General features: G+C 42.7%; 1 protein-coding gene across 7 annotated transcripts in view; it reads left to right on the top strand.

Moving 5' to 3' along the window:
- Positions 1–20,218, top strand: part of LOC108315736 (aldehyde oxidase 2) — a 79,738-nt gene that overhangs the window by 36,972 nt on the left and 22,548 nt on the right. For 6 of the 7 annotated variants that reach the window (XM_017545215.2, XM_017545214.1, XM_017545213.2 and 3 more), the window contains 9 exons: positions 147–269; positions 4,026–4,122; positions 4,941–5,065; positions 5,790–5,923; positions 8,221–8,308; positions 11,109–11,195; positions 11,373–11,564; positions 13,867–14,094; positions 18,351–18,446. In XM_017545215.2, the coding sequence (XP_017400704.1) occupies positions 147–269; positions 4,026–4,122; positions 4,941–5,065; positions 5,790–5,923; positions 8,221–8,308; positions 11,109–11,195; positions 11,373–11,564; positions 13,867–14,094; positions 18,351–18,446 (1,170 nt within the window). The remainder of the gene's footprint in view (positions 1–146; positions 270–4,025; positions 4,123–4,940; positions 5,066–5,789; positions 5,924–8,220; positions 8,309–11,108; positions 11,196–11,372; positions 11,565–13,866; positions 14,095–18,350; positions 18,447–20,218) is intronic. The other variant, XM_017545212.2, reaches the window with a different exon arrangement.

The following is a 20,218-nucleotide window of genomic DNA, read 5'->3' on the forward strand; positions in this document are numbered from 1 at the left end:
TTAGCCAAGCGGGTGTAGTTGAATGTGACTCCCATGTGGTTACTATTGCTAAACAAGACATCTAAGACACCAGCCACTGCTAAGGTTGAACCAAGCCTATTGCCACCCAGAACTTTGTATCTGCCTTGTGTGCGTACTTTCCACAGGTAATCTGCGTGGGCCAGATCATCTGTGCTGTGGTTGCAGAGACAGATGTGCAGGCAAAACGAGCAACTGAAAAGATAAAGATCACCTATGAAGATCTGGAACCTGTAATCCTCACCATCAAGGTAAACAGGGCTGGCCAGTCTCTCCCTAAGTTTGTAGAATTAAAAGTAACTTTGTAAAAATCTTAATGAAGGGTCTAATTTTTTTTTTCTTGCCATTGGTTTGCTCTGGAAAAATCAACTGTCTCTGGAAGACATTACTTGTATGAGTTGAAATTATCTTTGGCTCCAAGGAACAGAAAAAACAGAAGTTTCTCACATTCAAAAAGTCTAGAAGTGGGCAGTCCAGGGCTTATATGGCATTCTATGTGTTTGGGATCCAGCCTTCTTTTATTTATTTATTTTTTTTTTTAATTTTTTTTTTTGAGACAGAGTCTCACTCCATCACCAGGCGCCAGACTGGAGTGCAGTGGCATGACCTCGGCTCACTGCAACTTCCGCCTCCCGGGTTCAAGCAATTCTCCTGCCTCAGCCTCCGAGTAGCTGGGACTACAGGTGTGCGCCACCACGCCCATCTAATTTTTTGTATTTTTAGTAAAGACAGGGTTTCACCATGTTGGCCAAGATGGTCTCGATCTCTTGACCTCGTGATCAGCCCGCTTTGGCCTCCCAAAGTGCCGGGATCCAGCCTTCTTCTATCTAGTCACTCCATCATGCATTGCTTCCTGGAGGTCACATCTGGTCCCCAATGGTTACAGAAGCTCTAGCCATTACATCCACATCCCAGACAGCCAAGAGAATAAGGTAATGAAGAAGGGCGTGCCCCCTCCCTTTAAGGATACTTCCCAGTCTTTACATGGAGGCATGCACATTGATTCTTGCCTTCCCCCACCTCTTTGTTTGAAACCTGGTCACGTGCCACACTTAATTGCAAGGGGAGCTGGGAAATGTGGATTTTATTCCAGGTGGCCAGATAATCACTATAAGTCAGAGGCTATTACTTGAGGAGGAAGGTGAGGATGCATACTGGGAATGGTAATGTTTTCAAGGTGGAGCCCAAATGCAGTGGAACTTGATGATGGAATTCCACAGAAACTTCACTCTCGTTTCCGAGTCTAGTTAATGATATTCAAATGGTATTTCAGGGAAGATAATGGAGTGAGGATAGACAATTCAGGTGTGGACTGGGGCTTGCAGGTTGATTCAGTGAGGGACAGGTTCAGAGTCATTGACTTGAGAAAAGCTTACTTGTTTGTGTGCTTTGACAGAACATCAAATGGCTTCAAAGGCTTTCGTGAACCGCTGGGACATTTTAAAATGTAGCTAAACGGTACAAATTGCTCAGTATTTAAAGCGTTAAAAAAACACACGTTTCTTGATCTTCCTAAGCCAAATCAACTGTGTTCCAAATTCCCATTTGCCAATTTTGCAAGAAACCCAGGCCATTTTCTTGGCTTATTCCCCTTCCCTGGGTTGAACTAGAATCCTAACAGTTTCTGAAATTTTTTTTTTTAGCTTGAAAACTGTATTAAAACAAGGATTAAACTGAAAAAAGAACAATCAGAATGCCAGCCCTTTGCATAAAATCAGTAAGAAAAAGGAAAGAGAGAAAGAAGAGAGGAAAAAAGAAGAAAGAAGGGAGGGAGGGAGGGAGGGAAAGAGAGAAAAGAGAGAAGGCGGCCGGGCACGGTGGCTCACACCTGTAATCCTAGCACTTTGGGAGGCCGAGGCTGGCCGATTGTCTGAGCTCAGGAGTTCAAGACCAGCCTGGACAACATGGTGAAACCCCATCTCTTAAAAAAAAAAAAAGAAAGAATTGAAATTTCTTTTCTAACCCCACTTTCCTCAAGGGGGAAACGGCACCCAGAGGACACACCCATGAACTATTCTAGAATTCAGAATGGGTAGGGATTTAGAGTTCCCTCAGAACAGGACTGTCCAGAGTCAGCAAAAACATCCTCCACATGTCATAAAATTGTCATATATATGATATCAATAGTGCTTCATCCATCTATTCATCTATTTATATGACTTTATAGATCAGAGGCAGCATAGGGTCACGGTTATAGACACAGGTCCTAGAACCAAACTGCCAGATTTGAATACTGGCTGTACAACTTACTAGCTGCATGGCCTTAGGTAAGTTACTTAACCTCTCTGTGCTATGGGTTCCTCATCTGTAAAATGAGGGTAGTAATAATATGTATCTCATTGGTTTTTCATAAAATGAGTTAATAGGTGTAAAGCACTTAGAACAGTACCTTGCACATGGTTAGCACTCACCCAATATAGCTTCTGTGATAACAAGATTATACTATCTTGGCTGGGCACGGTGGTTCATGCCTGTGATCCCAGCACTTTGGGAGGTCGAGGCAGGCAGATCACTTGAGGTCAGGAGTTCAAGATCAGCCTGACCAACATGTTCAAACCCCGTGTCTACTAAAAATACAAAAATTAGCTGGGTGTGATGATGCACACCTGTAATCCCAGCTACTCAGGAGGCTGAGGCACGAGAATCGCTTGAATCTGGGAGGCAGAGATTGCTGTGAGCCAAGATCACGACACTGCACTCCAGCCTGAGTGAAAGAACAAGACTCCATCTCAAAAAAAAAAAAAAAAAAAGATTATACTGTCTTATGACACATTTACATATGGCAATAAACATACTTTCACATGTACCAGGATGGCTTCTGAGATCTTAGTATAACAGAAAATAAAAAAATTCAGCTATATTGTTCATTGTCTGCTACTTTGAAAAAATCAAGAGTTTATCATTAGGTAAGATGTTTCTGAAAACTTAGCCTGGGCTTGAAAACTGCCTTTATCACTCATTTACAGCGTGACTTTGAGAAAGTTCTTTTAACCCTCTAAGCCCAGTTTCCTCAGCTAGGAAACAGAGATCATAACAGAAGGAACGTGAGGATACATGTACATACACTGTTATTCCACAGTGCTTAGCACAAAGCAAGCTCTCCGTCAACATTAGCTGCTCCCAGGAGAATCATCAGCAAGAAAGGCTGTAGCGTCTGAGGCCATCAGAGTCAAGAAGGCAGGAGACAGGTGTCATTCGGAAGTATGGAAAAATATCTTGGTTCTAAAGGTTAAACAAGGATCTGCTGTCAGTAGGTCAGTCTACAGAACCAGCCTTTATGTAAGTCAGTTCATGCTATTGTCAGGAAAAAGAAAAAAAAAAACAAAACATAGAACAACGAGCTAGAAAAGCCCTCATGAGATGATGCCAAATACTCAAAGAAAGGAACAAACTTTCTACTAGGTTGGTACAAAAGTAATTGCAAACTTTTACAGCAAAAACTGCAATTACTTTTGCAGCAACCTAATACAATATGTACTGGGCTTTCCCGCCCCAGAGATGTGTAACAACTTGTGTCTTCCCCCTCAAGACAGCCTCTGTACTTTTCAGATTCCTGAGTGAGAGGTTCGTGCACCTGAGCTACCTAACTAGTCTAACACAGTGTTTTTCTTCAAGTTTAAAAAAAAAAAGCAGGTTCCCAAACCTCACCCATCATGCATTTGACTTATCTCATGTTCCCTGGAGAGTCACATTTAAATAAGAAATTAGTATTTATCATCGGGGATCATCAGAGTGTCCCCAGCCCTCATTTCTGAACATAGCTTCCTTCAGAAGGTTTCGCTAATCCTTCTTGCTGTTTTTTTCTGCAAATCTGGAAGAACTTTCCTCGGACTCCTCATCTCTGCAGCAAGCCTACTGCTCTAATATTCCCTTGCTTGTTTGACACCTTTCATCTGTCCCGGCAGACAGTGATTTTCCAGAGTGTATTGGGTTGCAGGAAAAAACTACCAGTGGAAGGAAAAGTCAGAAGGACTGACTTTTGTGCTTTTTTTTTTCCTGCCATTTAGGATGCCATAAATCACAATTCATTCCTGTGCCCTGAAAAAAAGCTTGAACAAGGAAACGTTGAGGAGGCATTTGAAAAAGTCGACCAAATTGTTGAAGATAAGCTGCAGGGGATAGTTAATAGACTGCCTGGCTCTATTCTGAAGCAGCTATCAAAAGCATATGATTTCCCCTCAGAAAGTCCAACCTCTGAAGTCTTGGTGCTTTGCCAAACCTCTCTTACATCTCTTCCTTTCAAACTGTGTGTGTGTGTGTGTGTGTGTGTGTGTGTACGCGCGCGTGCACATGCGTGCTCACACACACACACACACACACATTGTTTTGGGGTGGTGGGGGGTAGGGAGCAATAGACTAAATGGAGGAAAAATCCCTAAGATTTTGGTTTGGGCAGAGTAAGGAACAAAGGAATAAAACTTGCCACTTTTAATTTGTTACGTATTCAGAACTAGTCTCTGAAACAGATTGCCACAGGACAAATGCCTGGTTCCTTCATCAGGATAAATTCAGGCCAGCCAGGCGGGGCGCAGTGGCTCACGCCTGTAATCCCAACACTTTGGGAGTCCAAAGCAAGTGGATCATCTGAGGTCAGGAGTTTGAGACCAACCAAGTTGGCCAACATGGTGAAACCCCGTCTCTACTAAAAATACAAAAATTAGCTGGGCGTGGTGGCAGACACTGTAGTCCCTGCTACTCAGGAGGCTGAGGCAGGAGAGTCACTTGAACCTGGGAGGCAGAGGTTGCAGTGAGCTGAGATTGTGCCACTGCACTCCAGCCTGGGTGACAGAGCAAGACTCCGTCTCAGAAAAAAAAAAATCCAGGCCAGTCAGTCCGCATCTTACTTGCTTTTGCATTCTCCAAGACAGTGGCTTCCCACCAGCACACACCGTCAGGAGTTTTTCTGTGCTTATACTTAACAGGAGAGGTCCATGTTGGAGGACAGGAACATTTTTACATGGAAACACAAAGAGTGCTTGTTATTCCAAAGACAGAGGACAAAGAACTGGACATTTATGTATCCACACAGGACCCAGCCCACGTGCAGGTGAGGTCCAGGATAACACCCACACCCCCGCCTTCCGAATTCCATGATGGCGGTCAATCCTACAGCCTCATAGTTGCTGGCCATTTTACCTGCAGGAATCTGAAATCCAAGCATTAGACATCAGACATCAATGCAGCTGAGACCTCAGAATTTTGTTTTTATTTTTTGTCTTTTCAAGCAAATTAAAAAATAGTCACAGTAACTTTAGGTTTCAAGAGTATGTTCATTTGCATCATGCTTAGATGAACTCTGTGATAGGGTGACACCACTAAATTATTTCTGTACTTGATTTTTCTCTAAAATAATCTTTACAGATAACCTTTGGAGTCAACACATCACTTTCTAGTACATTTTAATTTCCCCAGTCACAAAGTACTCTAGGTTTTAGCTGCAAACACATCATCTCCTTGGTAGGTTTTCAGGAGTTTGCCGCCTTTCACCTCCTTGGGACTTTAGGACTAGGCATTTGACTAGGAACCCAGCTTCTCACAGGAATCCAGGGCTCTGGCAGTTTCCCTTCTGGAAAAATACGATTTTTCTGCTAGAAGGGCTGCTCTGTGAAGATCAACAGTGTTTACAAACTAAACTCAGCCCCACCAGACAGATTCAGACTGTCTCCATTTTTTTTTTTTTTAACCAATGGTACGTGAATGAATTCTGCTGTGATGTTGTCTCAAAAAACCAAAAGCTTATTTGCCATTTCACTCTTATCTCACTTTTACAGAAAACAGTGTCCTCTACTTTAAACATCCCCATCAGCAGGATCACCTGTCATGTAAAACGAGTGGGTGGAGGTTTTGGAGGGAAGACAGGAAAGCCAGCTGTATTCGGGGCGATTGCGGGTGTGGGTGCTATCAAGTAAGTATGGTTGGGGATGCTTGGGAATACAGAATGGCATCAAATGCACAGAGCTGGGGGCAAATCGGTGGCTGACAGTCATCTGGGCTGCCGTCATAACCACGTGTATGTCCTTGGGCAATTCAGCCTCCTGTCGGTTTCTTTACAAAATGTAAATAATACCTACTCTCCAGCCCTTTTAGAGTTATTGCAAAAGTCAAATGTACACAGGACTCTGAATAGCTAATATGCTATTGAAAGGAGCAGTGGTACTATTAGCTGAATACCTCCTGAGCTTCAGGGAATGTGAGCCGTAGAGGGGTGGGGCAGTCACCCTGCCCAAGTGGAGTGCTGCGGGGAGGCTGCTCCCTGACTCTTCTTTTCTGCTCTCAGACCAAGAACAGGGTGGGGTAAGAAAAGAAAGGCTCTTCATCCTCTGCCTCCCTGCACCTGGGAAGGGCTACATCCTCAGAGTCTGCTCAATGGACAGATGACTCATCCTCAAAGGCAGCTTCCAGGCTGACCTCAGCAGAAGGCTCACTCCTTTGCTGTTCATGCCTCAGATTTGTGTTTAGTTGGTGCTGCTTTTTCTGTTAATGGTTCATTTTCTGTGGCTAAGTATTCTGTCAGAGCCCCAAAGGACATGCAAAGTTCACACGTCCTGCTTCATTTGACAACTCCTGTAGTTCAGAGCTAGGTCCTGAAATAAATATGTCTCAGTCCTCAATGAGAAGTGGGAAAAAGTGGGATCTGAATCCTATCTCCAGTTCTTCCCATAATTAACTCCTCTCCACTCACACCCACTGGGGACTTAGCACAGGATAATCAGTTCATTGAATTCCCCCCAGGTGTTGTGCCTTTAAGACTTTTCAAACATGACTGCATATTAGAATCATCTGGACAACATTTAAATCCCAATGCCTAGGCTTCCCCTTACTGACCCAGGCATCAGTATATTTTAAAACTTCCCCAGTGGTTCCACTGTGCAGCCAAGTGTGGCAACCAGTGCCTTAAGTTACAACTCTACCTTGGTACACAAGGACCAAGCATTAAATGATCCCCAGAATAATGTTCCCAAAGCTAATAGTAAGAGTTGCCTGATGTCATAGAAATTCCTGCCTTGGCTGGGCATGGTGGCTGATGCCTATAATCCCTGCACTTTGGGGGTACTGAGGCAGGAAAATCACTTGAGCCCAGGAATTCAAGAGCAGCCTGGGAAACATGGTGAAATCCCCATCTCTACAAAGATTTTTTGAAAAAAGAAAAAACAGGTGAGCATTGTAGCATGTGCCTGTGGTCCCAGCTACTCAGAAGGCTAAGGCAGGAAGATCACTTGAGCCCAGGAGGTCAGGCTGCAGTGAGCCGTGTTCATACCACTATTGCATTCCAGCTTGAGTGGCAGAGCAAGACCCTGTCTCAAAAAAGAAATTTCTGCCTCCCCGTCCCAACACCATTGAATCAGAATTAGCAGGGGATGGACCCGGAAACTGCATTTCTCTGATGCTCCAGATTGTCCTCACAATTAGAGAAGACCAGGAAACCCTGCACTAGAATAGTGGTTTTCAACATTTGTCTGAAGACAGCTGAATCAACATCACTGAGAAAAATGCATTCCGAAGCCCCTCCCTGACCCACTGGATCCAAATCCTAGTACAAAGACCTGGGAATATGCATTTTCACTAGCACTCCAGAGTATTCTTCAGCACTCCAAAGTCTAGAAGCCTCTGTTCTGGAGATGCAGAAAAGCTGAGGCTCCTCCCTGCATGAGGACCCAACTTGGCCAACATAGTAGCATTCATGGGTGAGAATGAAGATGCTAATCCAGACATCCTAGGATGAGTGTTTGGCCTTGTTTTCTCAGTACTGTTAAGTATGCATTTATCTGTTCACATTCTTTCTCTTTTGTAACTAGTGGTGGAGATAATGCAAATGGCTGGATCTGGGTGAAGGTCAAACTTGAAGTTATAGAATTCAACGTAACTGCATGTGACATTAATACTGTTAACAATCTCCAATGATCATTAAATGATCTCCCACCATTGAGTTATACACTACAGAGACAATGATGATTTAGTCATACATTAATTCACATTAGTGTTTAGCATATTGTATGATATTAATATATTTATACGGGATAAACGAATGGCTGGATAAATGGATGGGTGGTTGAATAAAGAGTGGGAGGATGGATGGTGGATGGATGGATAATAGGCAGATACACTGATGGGTGGGTAGATAGTTAAATGAGGGGATGGATAAATATGAGTGGATGGGTGAATGAATAGATGGATGGAGAAACTAAGATTTATTTTCTTTAGAACTGGTCATCCTATTCGTCTTGTCCTTGATCGTGAAGATGATATGTTAATAACTGGAGGAAGGCACCCATTATTTGGAAAATATAAAGTGAGTATTAAAGATGAAAGTATTAAAATACCTCATTTTAGCTGGGCGCTGTGACTCACACCTGTAATCCTACCACTTTGGGAGGCCAAAGCAGGCAAATCACCTGAGCACAGGAGTTCCAAGACCAGCCTGGGTAACATGGCGAGACCCTATCTCTAAAAAAATACAAAAATTAGTTGAGTGTGGTGCCATATGCCTATAATCCCAGCTACTTGGAAGGCTGAGGTGGGTGGATCCCGTGAGCCCAGGAGTTGGAGGGTACGGTGAGCCAAGATCATGCCACTGCAATCCAGCCTGGGTGACAGAGTGAGACCCTGTCTCAGGAATAAATAATCTGATTTTATCTGAATGGCTTTGTTCTTTCCTATCACTTTGATTCTGCTAAATTCTAAAAACAAGCTTAGCATCTGAAATATTAAATGATGATGCTGTGTATTTGAATATTCATAACATTTTATCAGGAACTTGTAATACATCTAGTAAATAACTGTGAAGAAGTTTAATGATAAAAATACAATTTCAAATAATGATCAAAACACTACTCGAAGGAATAAGGCTTTACCTTAGTGATTCCTCAAAAACAAACGCACGCTGATAGAAGGTACAAACACTGTTATGCCAAACCTTCTTGACTAAACAAATATTTTTCAGTAGAAATGTTTGGAAACAATTTGACCATTTTAACTGCAAAATAATTTTTTACAAGTGTTTTTACCAAGTGGTTATGATAGTGTCACAAAAGCTCTTTGCATGTAGGAAAAAAATATATAGTAAGTAGTGAATTTAAAATTGTTTCAAACTGCATTCACTGAATTTTTATGTAGCTATAATGTAAACACTCTTAAAAATGCTTGCTGGCCTTGAGCTTACAATACTACTTTTCAAATTTGTGACTGATTCTGTTAGAATCATTCTAATGTAATCTAAGTCATATCTAACATGCTTTATGTGGGAACTGCTTGCAGCATACACATAGTTAGATTTCCTATCTGATTTTGTCATTGTCTTCAATTATCTTCCCTGTGTTACTAAAGCCACGGTTTTCCATAACACAGAATAATTTTATTTCTTCCATTGGCATTAGAGATTTTTATAATTAAAGAAGAAGAACCTCTCTAATAGTCGATTAAACTTTTTATTTGCCTTAAAATGTACAGATATTAAAAGTCACAGATATTGTTACCTTCTAGGACCAAGAGCAATGTAGAGACACATGCTGAGATTGAAGGAGTGGTGATGGTTGTGCTCTTATCACAGTTTTGAGATGGTTTTAGTATTAATATTTAAGAAGATTCTAGGCTGTTAATATTTTGGCAATTATAGTAATATAAAGTATAACTAAAAAGAGGGAAATAGATTTTTTTGAAAAATCCAAGTTTTACTTTATTTTTTGGTCAGGTGTGGTGGCTCACACCTGTAATCCCAGCACTTTGGGAGGCTGAGGTAGGTGGACCACCTGAGGTCAGGAGTTTGAGACCAGACTGGCCAATGTAGTGAAACCCCATCTCTACTAAAAATATAAAAAGTTAGCTGGGCCTGGTGGCACACACCTGTAGTCCCAGCTACTCATGAGGCTCAGGCAGGAGAATGGCTTGAACCTGGGAGGCAGAGGTTGCAGTAAACCGAGATATCACGCCACTGCATTCCAGCCTAGGTGACAGAGCGAGACTCCGTCTCAAAAAAGAAAAAAACAAAAACAAAAATCCAAGTTTTATTTTATTTTTGTAAGAAATAATTTCAATTCATATATATATATATACCGTTCAGACATAGCTAACAAAAGTTTTGCTTGGTTATTCAGAACTATTTGTAAATTAGGATAACGTGTTTATGTGCAAATAGGTCCCTCTAAATTTTGGAAAAGTTTATATAAAATAGTTTAAGGATTCTGCTACCTTATTTATAGTACCATTTTGTTTAGCAGTCCTTTCTTCAAGAAAGTCAAAGGTAAACTTCAGCTTAGCCATTTGTCACAATCACCATAAGTTCTGAATCTGCGGATTTTTCTAACTGTGCTGTGGCTTGTTATCCAATATTTTCTCCTGGAGTAGATAATGTTAACCCTATAGTTATATAGTCAAATGGATCCTTCCATTTATCCTTGCTTTCAGAAAGGCAAAGGGACCTGGGCCAATCCTCTTTTGGTAGAACTAAGATAGAGAGTGGGGATTTTTCTTTTCAATGTGGACTGTATAGACAAAATGGTCTGGGTGGGTGGAGGGGAGTGGAGACATTGAAAGAATCCAAGCTGCCTTAAGCTCTTCCCAAACAGTAACAACAGCACAAGCTCACATTTGTTAGGTCTGGTAAGCATGTACAAAGCACCTTCACCACCTAGTGAAATGAGAGCAGTCCCATGCATCCATTCAAGGACCTCAGCTTCAGAGGCTTTCCCATATTAAGACACACTGTGATTTATTTCAACACATTTTGGAATCCCAGAGACTTTTTCACCAGGAAGGAAACCACAGACTAAATCAGAAAGAAAGTCAGTAAAAAATGAAGGGGAATCTTCCAAGAATAAGAATGAAGAGGGTGGTAATTATATTCCAGGAGACAAGCATGGTCTTTAGAATTCCATGCTGACTGTGAAGCCAGAAAATCACATGTTGGAAGGAAAGAGCTCAGCAAAATTCAGCTCAGAAGAAGTCTCCATCAGTCAAGCAAGGCATGGTACACCATAAAGCAAACAGGGAGCTGGGTCTGGCCTCTGTCCTGCCCTATGGGGCAACAGGGCTATGGTCTGGCAATTGGCATGCAAATTTTGAACCTCTCAGTAAATATCCATCATTTGGGACAGGTAGGATTCATGAACAACAGGCGGATCAAAGCTCTAGACATCGAGTGCTTCATTAATGGAGGATGCACGCTGGATGACTCTGAGCTGGTATGTACACCAGAAAGCAGCAATATGCTGGATCATGAGTAGAATGCCAAATTTCTACATGACTCTTCATCAAGTTTATTTCCTAATGTAGTAAATTCCACAAGCAGTTTGACTTTACACTTGACTTTCAGAGAAATGAAAAAAAAAGTAATGATAAATGTGAATATCCCTTTTTAGGTAACAGAATTTCTAATACTAAAGCTGGAAAATGCATATAAAATTCGCAACCTCAGGTTCCAGGGCTGTGCATGCATGACAAATTTACCATCCAATACGGCCTTTCGTGGATTTGGTTTCCCACAAGGAGCCCTAGTAACAGAATCTTGCATCACAGCTGTGGCAGCCAAATGTGGCCTTCCACCAGAAAAGGTAAGGTTGTAACCAAGGTCATAACCAAAGTTGTTGGTGAATCAGACCAGTGGGAAACCCAGCTACTTTGACCCAAGGGAACACACTAGAAGAACCACATGAATTAGCCCTGGCTCAGAATTCAAAGTAAATTAAAAGCTACCTTAAAAAATCTCACCTCACCCTATCTTACTCTTTACTTACTTATGCAAAGATCTCTTTTTTTAATTTCTACCAAAATAATTATTTAAAATTCAAAACACACTGAAGTAATCAAAACAAGGGAATGCCGCTTTTTCCACACCCATCCCTCTTGGTCAAGGATAATCATTGTTAACAATTCCATGTTTATCACTCTATTCCTTTTTCTATCTTTGGCCACACATTTGTATTCATACACACATACCTAAACCTTGACATATATATGTGCACAGGTATGGTTATTTACCAGAATGGGACTATAGCATACATATTACTCTGCCCCTTCTTTCTTCTACTGGACAATATGCCATGGCCATCTTTCCATGTCAGTAGAATGGTCTACTTCGTTCTTTTTCATGACTGAATAGTACTATGTAATATAAATGTACCATAACTTATTTAGCCACTCCACTATTAATATACATCATGGTTGTTGTCATTTTGGCCATTAAAATGATGTTGCAATGAACATCTTGGCACATATGTACCCAGTTATATGTTTGCCCTATTGTGTAAGTATATCTGCAGGATAAATTTACAGAAGTGGAATTACTGGTGCACTTGAAAACTTTTGAGAAATACCACCAGAAGAACACCCTCTGAAAATATTATTTTTCACAATAGACCATGAGGTGCACAGGATGTACAGTATGCTAGACCAGAGAGAGGCAGCTTCTGGAACTGAGATCATTGTCAATAACTTGCTTTCACTCCTCACACATTCGAATCAGAGCCCACTCTACTTTTTCCATTTTTGTCTCCTGTTTCCCCAGTATAGACCCCCTGCTTCAGTAAGAACTCTCTGTGTATTGTCCCTAAAACTGATTTGTCCCTAAATTCAGCAGGAATTCTGGGTTTGTGATTGTCGGGGTACTTTCTACAAACAAATGAACACCTAATATTTTGTACAAAGAAGGTAGTAGTTATCCTAAGAGAAGTCCCGTACCATATTTAATGGGTACCAAAGAAGGAAGGCATCACATTGGCATGGGAGAGGGGAACCAGGAAGAACTTTCTGGAGAAGATGGCACTTGAGATAGGCCTTGAAGAATAATAGGCACAGATGGTGGAAATATGATCTAGGCAAGTAGAACAGCATGAGCAAGAGAGCCAATCTCTGTGTGGTTCAGTTTCCTTATCTATAAATGACTCACCTCACAGAGTTCCTGCAAGAATCAAATAATTTAACATTCATTAAAATATTAGCTTAATATACCAGATAGTATTACTCTAATGTTGTTGCCAATAATAATAATTCTTTTATTGTAATTAAAATAAGATGGAGATGATTTAAAAAAAAAAAAAAAAAAGTCTGCTTATCTCAGCAGGCTCTCCTCCTTTGTCAAGTGTTGCAAGTTCCCAGGACATATAACATAAAACACACCTTATTCAAATAAACTGTTTTCCTTCCTTCCTTCCTTTCTTCCTTCCTATTCAAATAAACTATCTTCCCTCCTTCCTTCCTTCCTTCCTTCTTCTTTCTTTCTTTCTTCTTTTCTTTCTTTCTTTCAAGAGTTTAGAGATAAGGTCTCACTATGTTGCCCAGGCTGGTCTCGAACTCCTGAGCTTCAGTGATCCTCCCGCCTAATCCTAGCACTTGGTCTCTCCAAGTGCTGGGATTACAGGTGTAAGCCACCACACCAGGCCCAAAGAAACTGTTTAAAAGATTTGCTCATACATTCTAAAGGCACTTGGAAGACTTAGAGGGAATCTGCTATTATTCGCAATGCTATTCCTCCCTGGCAGAACAAATCTTCAGTTATGACAATAAACCCTTGCTTTAGTGTACTGCCTACCGGCTCTGCTCCTTCCTCTGAATCTTGCAGAAAAAAAAGAGAATAAAAATCTACCTCCTTAGGCCCCTCTATCCCACTGCTTTTCATGGACTAGTCTCTACTTGCTACCCTCCACTTCAAGTGGGGAGAGACCCTAACTGGGGCACTGATGAAGAGGTAAAAAATAACCCCAATTATTTTTGCAAAAGTAGGTGCCATTCAAAAAAAAACACACTGTCTTCCCTTCTCTACAGCTTGTGCTTTAGTGGAGAGGCCTTTCAAGTCCCTATTTGGCTGTCAGTTTCTGTCTTACCGTAACTATTGACTGAATTTCCCACCTGTTTCAGATTAGGGAGAAAAATATGTACAAAGCAGTTGATAAAACCATCTACAATCAAGCATTCAACCCCGAGACCCTGATAAGATGCTGGAATGAATGTCTGGACAAGTCTTCCTTTCACAGCAGAAGAATGCAAGCAGAAGAGTTCAATAAGAAGAATTATTGGAAGAAGAAAGGCATTGCCATTATTCCCATGAAGTTTTCAGTTGGCTTTGCTGCAACAAGCTATCATCAGGTAAGACTTGTATATAGGATAACTAACCCTCATGCTAGACACACTCCTGGCCCAATCAGCTTCTGTGGACTTTGAAAAATGTCTCATTTCTTAGAGCACTGAGACCCTCTCTGCTAATACCTAAGAGAAATGTGCAAAACTGTCCAGGGTAGCACCCCATCTGCAAGCATTTTTAATACAATGCAGTAGAAAAAGTTCTCAATGGTAGAAAACAGCATCTGCAAGCATGAGACCTGCAGCAGCATAACTGGCAAGTTGGAATAAAGACTCCCACTGACTCCTCACTATTCCAAAAGAGAACAGGACCCCACAAGGCCTATGGTGCTGTGCCTTCTGAGCTCAGGGGTCTCACATCTTAGGGAAGAATGGGGGTCCTCCCAGTCTGTGCCCCTAGACACCCACAGTGCTCCTTGGTACACCTGCTAAGTCCTGGGCAGAGAAGCCCTTTCACGCCACCCTATCCAGCTGGCAGTTTCAAGCCACCTCTCCCAGGAATCTGGGTCAATTCTGATGGGGAAATGTGGGTGGGGTCCAGAAATCCTCCCAGGTAAATTTGCAAAGAGGCAAGTCATTCACAGGCCATGTCCAGAAGGGAGGAAGAAGGGCAGCATACACAGGAGTCCACTAAATGGTGCAAGTCCTGGGACAGACGCATCTTGCAGTCCCAGTGGGTTGTGTACAGGCAAATTGTTTGGGAAACTAAAAATGGTTATTGCCTCCCCAGTATTGTCTGCCAAAAGCAGAAAAACCAACAACTGGTAAAATCTTACATGCATTAGATCTCCTTTGTGTGCAACCACTGAAAGCATCCTCCCACTTGGACCCAACTACGGCAGCCAATACATTCTCTGTCTCTCTCCCTTCCCGGCCCCCAACACACACCACAAAAGCTGTCTTGCCAAAGGAAATCCTCCTTAGAAAGTAGATCAATGGCCCCACATCCCTAATCAACTGAAGTCAGGAAGACCTGAGAAATCCTTGGCTCCATATTGACTAGCTGTGCGATATTAAGTTATTCAGCCTCTCTGAGCCTCAGCTTTTCCAGTTATAATACCTATAATAATAACAAGAACTCTGTCTTAAGATTGATGAGGACTCAGTGAGACAGTGAATGTGGAGCAGCCCTTGGCTGGCTTCCTGGAACGCTGTGGATGTCTCCCCTCCCAGGAGAGCTCAGACACACATCTCAGTGCTCTTCCTCCTCTGATGGGTAGGATGAGACCCCTGGACCTTTGGGTCACATTTCTGTAACAAGAAAGTTAACTGTGGTGTCTGCAAGCTAGTTGGAATCAAAGGCTGTGGCACCAGAGAAACTTGAAAGCTGCCTGTGTGGTTTCCTCTCTGACGCCAAATATTGTCTTTTCCAAACCAACTCCAACACCAAGTGGGTGTCCAACCATTCTCTTCTCACGCTAACTGCCAGAATTAGTGCAGACTCTGCAGATCAAGGGCTGAGTCCCACAAGACCGCCCCTGTTTGAGACACCAGCTTCAAACGGAGGGCCTTGACTACTCACACTCCTGCCTGGCTAACTACTAATTTGGAGGTTTTCACTACCCCCATTCAGGCTGGATAATTTGCTAGAGTGACTCATGGAACTCAGGAAAGCACCTTACTTATGATCATTACCAGTTTACTATGAAGGATACAACTCAGGAACAGCCAGATGGAAAAGCTGCATAGGGCAAGGGATAGGGAGGGGGGCAGAACTTGCCTGACCTCTCCAGGCACACACCCTCCCAGCACCTCCATGTGCTCACCAGCCCAGAATCTCCCAGACTGCATCATTTGGGGTTTTTATGGAGGTTCCACTACACAGGCACGATTGAGTACAGCATTGGCCATTAATGATTGAACCCAATCTCTAGCCCCCATCCCAAGAAGATGGGGGAGGAGGACTGAAAGGTCAATGTGCACCGTCTCCGAGCCTCCATCCTGAAGCTACCTAAGCCCTTTGCATGAGTCATCTCATTAGCAGAAAAAAAAAACAGTAAATTCCAAGGCTTTAAGCACTCTGAACCAAGAACCAAGGGCGAAGATCAAATATCAAATATTTACTTTTTATTATAACACACCTCCCTTCACCTGTATGGCCACACCACATCTAAACCACAGTCTATACTCTGCCATCCACAGGAACCGACATCTCATCTCATCACAAAAAAACCTTCAAATCAAGCGATGACTTTAAGCCTCCATTTGAATACCCTCCAGCTTTCCCACAGAGTTCTAAATTGAGGCGCCCTAGAATCACCTGGCTAGGAGTAGAAAGGTGTTATTCCAGGTCAGTGATGATTCACAAAGCTGGAACACCTACCCTCTAAATTGGCAGTGAGAGCTCTGTCCTCAGAGGGAGTCAGAAGGCCCACAGTGAGTAAATCCTATTATTAGCAGCTACAAGCCTCAATGCTCTTGAGCCCCTGAGTCAACCCTGGGCCTCCAGGCATCTCAAGACACAAATGGGCTGAAGCCTTCATTCCTCCTCCTCCTAGAAGGAAAAATACCACCTTCTCTTTGTCCAACATATCAAACATTGATGTAGCATCCCTATGATTCAGACCTGCTCAGAGATTTTTTTTTTCTTTTTGAGGTGGAGTTTTGCTCTTGTCACCCAGGCTGGAGTGTAATGGCACGATTTCAGTTCACTGTGACATCTGCCTCTCTGGTTCAAGCGATTGATTCTCCTGCCTCATCCTCCCAAGTAGCTGGGATTACAGGCATGCGCCACCACAACCAGCTAATTTTTAGATTTTTGATAGCGACAGGGTTTCATGTTAGTCAGACTGATCTTGAACTCCTGACCTCAGATGATCCACCCGCCTCAGCCTTTTAAAGTGCTGAAATAACAGGCATGAGCCACCACACCAGGCCAGGACCTGCTCAGAGGTATGTATGGGACACAAAGATGAGTTAAGACCAGGTGCCCTCCATGGTAAGACTCTCAGAGAAGAGCCTCTTACCTCCAGGATTCCTTACCTATGGCTCCTCTAACAAAGTGCCACATACTGGGTGACTCAAAAACAACAAATTTATTCCCTCACAATTCTGGAGGCCCGAAGTTCAAACCCAAGGCATCAGCAGGGCCATGCTGCCTCTGAAGGCTCCAGGGAAGAATCTTCCCTTGCTCCTCCAGCTTCTGGTGGCTGCTGGTATTCCCTGGCTTGTGGCAACATAACTCCAGCTGCTGCCTTCATCTTCTGTGGCCCACTTACAAGGACACTCGTCATTGAGTTTAGGGCCCCCTCAATCCAATATGATTTTATCTTTCGTTGCATCAGCAAAGAACTACATAAAGTTCCATGTGGAGGTTCCAGACAGACATGAATTTTAAGGGACAGGGTAGAGACCCTTTCAACCCAGTTTTCCTATAAGGAGAAGCACAAAGAAGGAGGTGGTTGATCCTTCCCAGATGGGGATGACATACATGTGAGGAAATTTTAACAGAACAAAGACTGTGGGACTGTGGGGCGTGGGCCTGCAGGCTGGGCAGGCAGGTAAGGAACAGGAGAAGCAGCCAGGATGAGAGATAGGACAGAAGCAAGGAGCACAGGTCAGCAAGGAGCTGCAGTGGGGCCAGACTCGGAGGCAAGGCAGGACAGGCAACAGGGACAGCACAAGAGACCAAATCCCACAGGGCCTCCCAGCGGAAAAAGGAGCTGGGCTTTCCCTCACAGGCTGTGGGGGGTTTGCCCACCTTGCCCATGGCAAACCCTTCTTCAGTCTGCGATTCTGTTCCATTGTCCCTTGTCATCCCTGGGCAGCACAGGAGTTGGACCTGTCCTCCCAGATCTCCCAAGACCCCCTATGGCACCCTCATTATCTCACTGATCATCCTGTATTATAATGACTTGATCTCCAGCCTGTTTTTCTACCACATTGTGAGCGGCTTGAAGAGCCATGCCTTGTTCATCTTTATGTATCTGGAGCTGAGCATAGTATGTGTAAGTGCCTAAAACATTTAAATAATTAGCTTAACGGTCAGCCAGTGATTTTAAGCATGAGAGTGACTTTCAAACAACTGGAACCAATACTCCCAACTCCTGAGTTACCCAAAGGGGCTCCAATGAAAACCAAGAGGGATGTTCTTTATAGGCAACTTTTTGCACAAAACAGAACTAAGCTTCAGAATCCTACCAAGAAAGCTTGCTTCTCTGACTCTACTCCCTGGTACCGCTGTTTCACTACCTCATGTTTTATACTGAACCTCACCAAATGCTAACTTTCACTGAGCTGTGCCTTCCAGATTCTTTTACTAGGCAGCTGCACTGGTTCATATCTATACAGATGGGTCTGTGTTGGTCACACATGGAGGCAGTGAACTGGGACAAGGTATTCACACCAAAATGCTACAGGTAAAATAAATACACCGTTACTCTCTCTATACATTGTTGAAAGTTGGGATTCATCTTTTAGGGTAAATGTTGACTCCCTGTATTCAAATGCTGAGATATTGACTATTTAGTTGGAAGGCTTCTTACATATCAAATAGAATGTCTGTGGTGGCAGAAATCCAACATATATGCAAACAGTCCCAGAGCTTGGCCAGGGTTCATGGATAGGGGTGATCATTAGTGAAAATGCCACTAAGAAACCCATGGAGCCCTTCTGTGGGAACTCCAAGCAGGCAACCAGGAGCAGAAATTTCTCAGCTTTTATAGTTTTAATGTTTGCATTTTAGACAACAATATCAGGTTGCTAATGTTTTATTTTGACAAGGACAAGTATTTCTCCAACTGCCATCATCCTACAATTTTTATAAGATATTTAACACTCATACATACATACCGATTAGTAAGAATATAATCTCAGGAGATAAACAAAAATTCTTTAAATTAAATAAATTTAACCCAATGACAAATGTATTAGATTGTTACAGTGCACATCTGTAGCTTTTGACCATCTAGCCCCTTAGCTTATTTGGAGTACTGTACCTCTTACATGCCATATATTTCTGAAAGACTCCTCAATTCTTGTACCTTTCAGCTCCATCCCCATCCTTGCTCCCACACCTGCTACAGATATATGCACAAGACCCACTTCTGGTCAACCATGGTTCCAGAATCCCACTGACTCTGGGAAAGGGCACATGATTCAAGCAAGGCCAGTCAGAGCCTTTCCTGGGATTGACATGTCGATGCTGGGAGAAAGGAGCCATCTTTCCCCTGTGGCTGTTTAGGTACTATGCTGTAAGCCAGGGGCTATCACAGGCAGTTCTGTGCCATGGATGGAGCCTGTCTACTGGCGTCCCTGGTGTGGCCATTGTAGAAAGGAAAGGAAATGTGAGAGGCTGATAGAAGACCCTGATGAGACCACAAAGCCCCTAGATACACATGTACTTCACACTAGCTCCATCTGTCCTGCGCAGTTATATGAACCAGTACATTCCCTTTTGATTTTCACCACCAAGAAACAACAAAGACATCCCATTTTTTCATTTTGCATTCTTGCTGGAGAAACTTCATATTGAATGACATTAGTCAGAAGATTGGCGTTTGGGAAGAGGATCTCTTGAGAAGGTGTTTTTTGTAAAAACAAAAAGACAAGATAAGCCAAAATAATGCTTTTTCTTTTTCCTTTCTTCTCTTTCATTTCTTTCCTTTTCATTTCTTGATTAAATATCTTAATCTCCACATGTGTTTGCTAGAGAAACTGGAAGGAAAAGAACAGAAAAGAAGTCAGGTTCGGTGGCATGTGCCTGTAGCCCCAGCTACCCAGGAGGCTGAAGCAGGAGGATCACCTGAGCCCAGGAGTTCAAGATCAGCCTGGGCAACAACAGTGAGATCCCATCTCTAAAGTAGTAATAATAATAACTTTGTTAAGAAATTTAAAAAACAGAAAAATGAACAGCAATACTGGAGTAATATAAGCAAGGTAGAACAAATAGAAAAAAGAGGGGAGGATAAGAGCAAGGAAAAGACCCTCAGGGTCATTCCAAGCTCATCTGATACTGATATTGACAGATTTCAGACCAAATTCTGAGTCAGTCAATCAATCTTATCTCAGTCTCCCCCTCTTTCTCTCTGTTTTTCTCTCTCTCTCCCTCCGTCTCTCTTTTTCTTCCTGCCACTGAACCAAATAAGTGCCTGAAAATTTCAATTTGGCCTACTTCCTACACATCTAAAAC

This window comes from Cebus imitator, unplaced genomic scaffold (assembly GCF_001604975.1).
Source record: "Cebus imitator isolate Cc_AM_T3 unplaced genomic scaffold, Cebus_imitator-1.0 Scaffold178, whole genome shotgun sequence".
NCBI classification, from domain to species: domain Eukaryota; kingdom Metazoa; phylum Chordata; class Mammalia; order Primates; family Cebidae; genus Cebus; species Cebus imitator.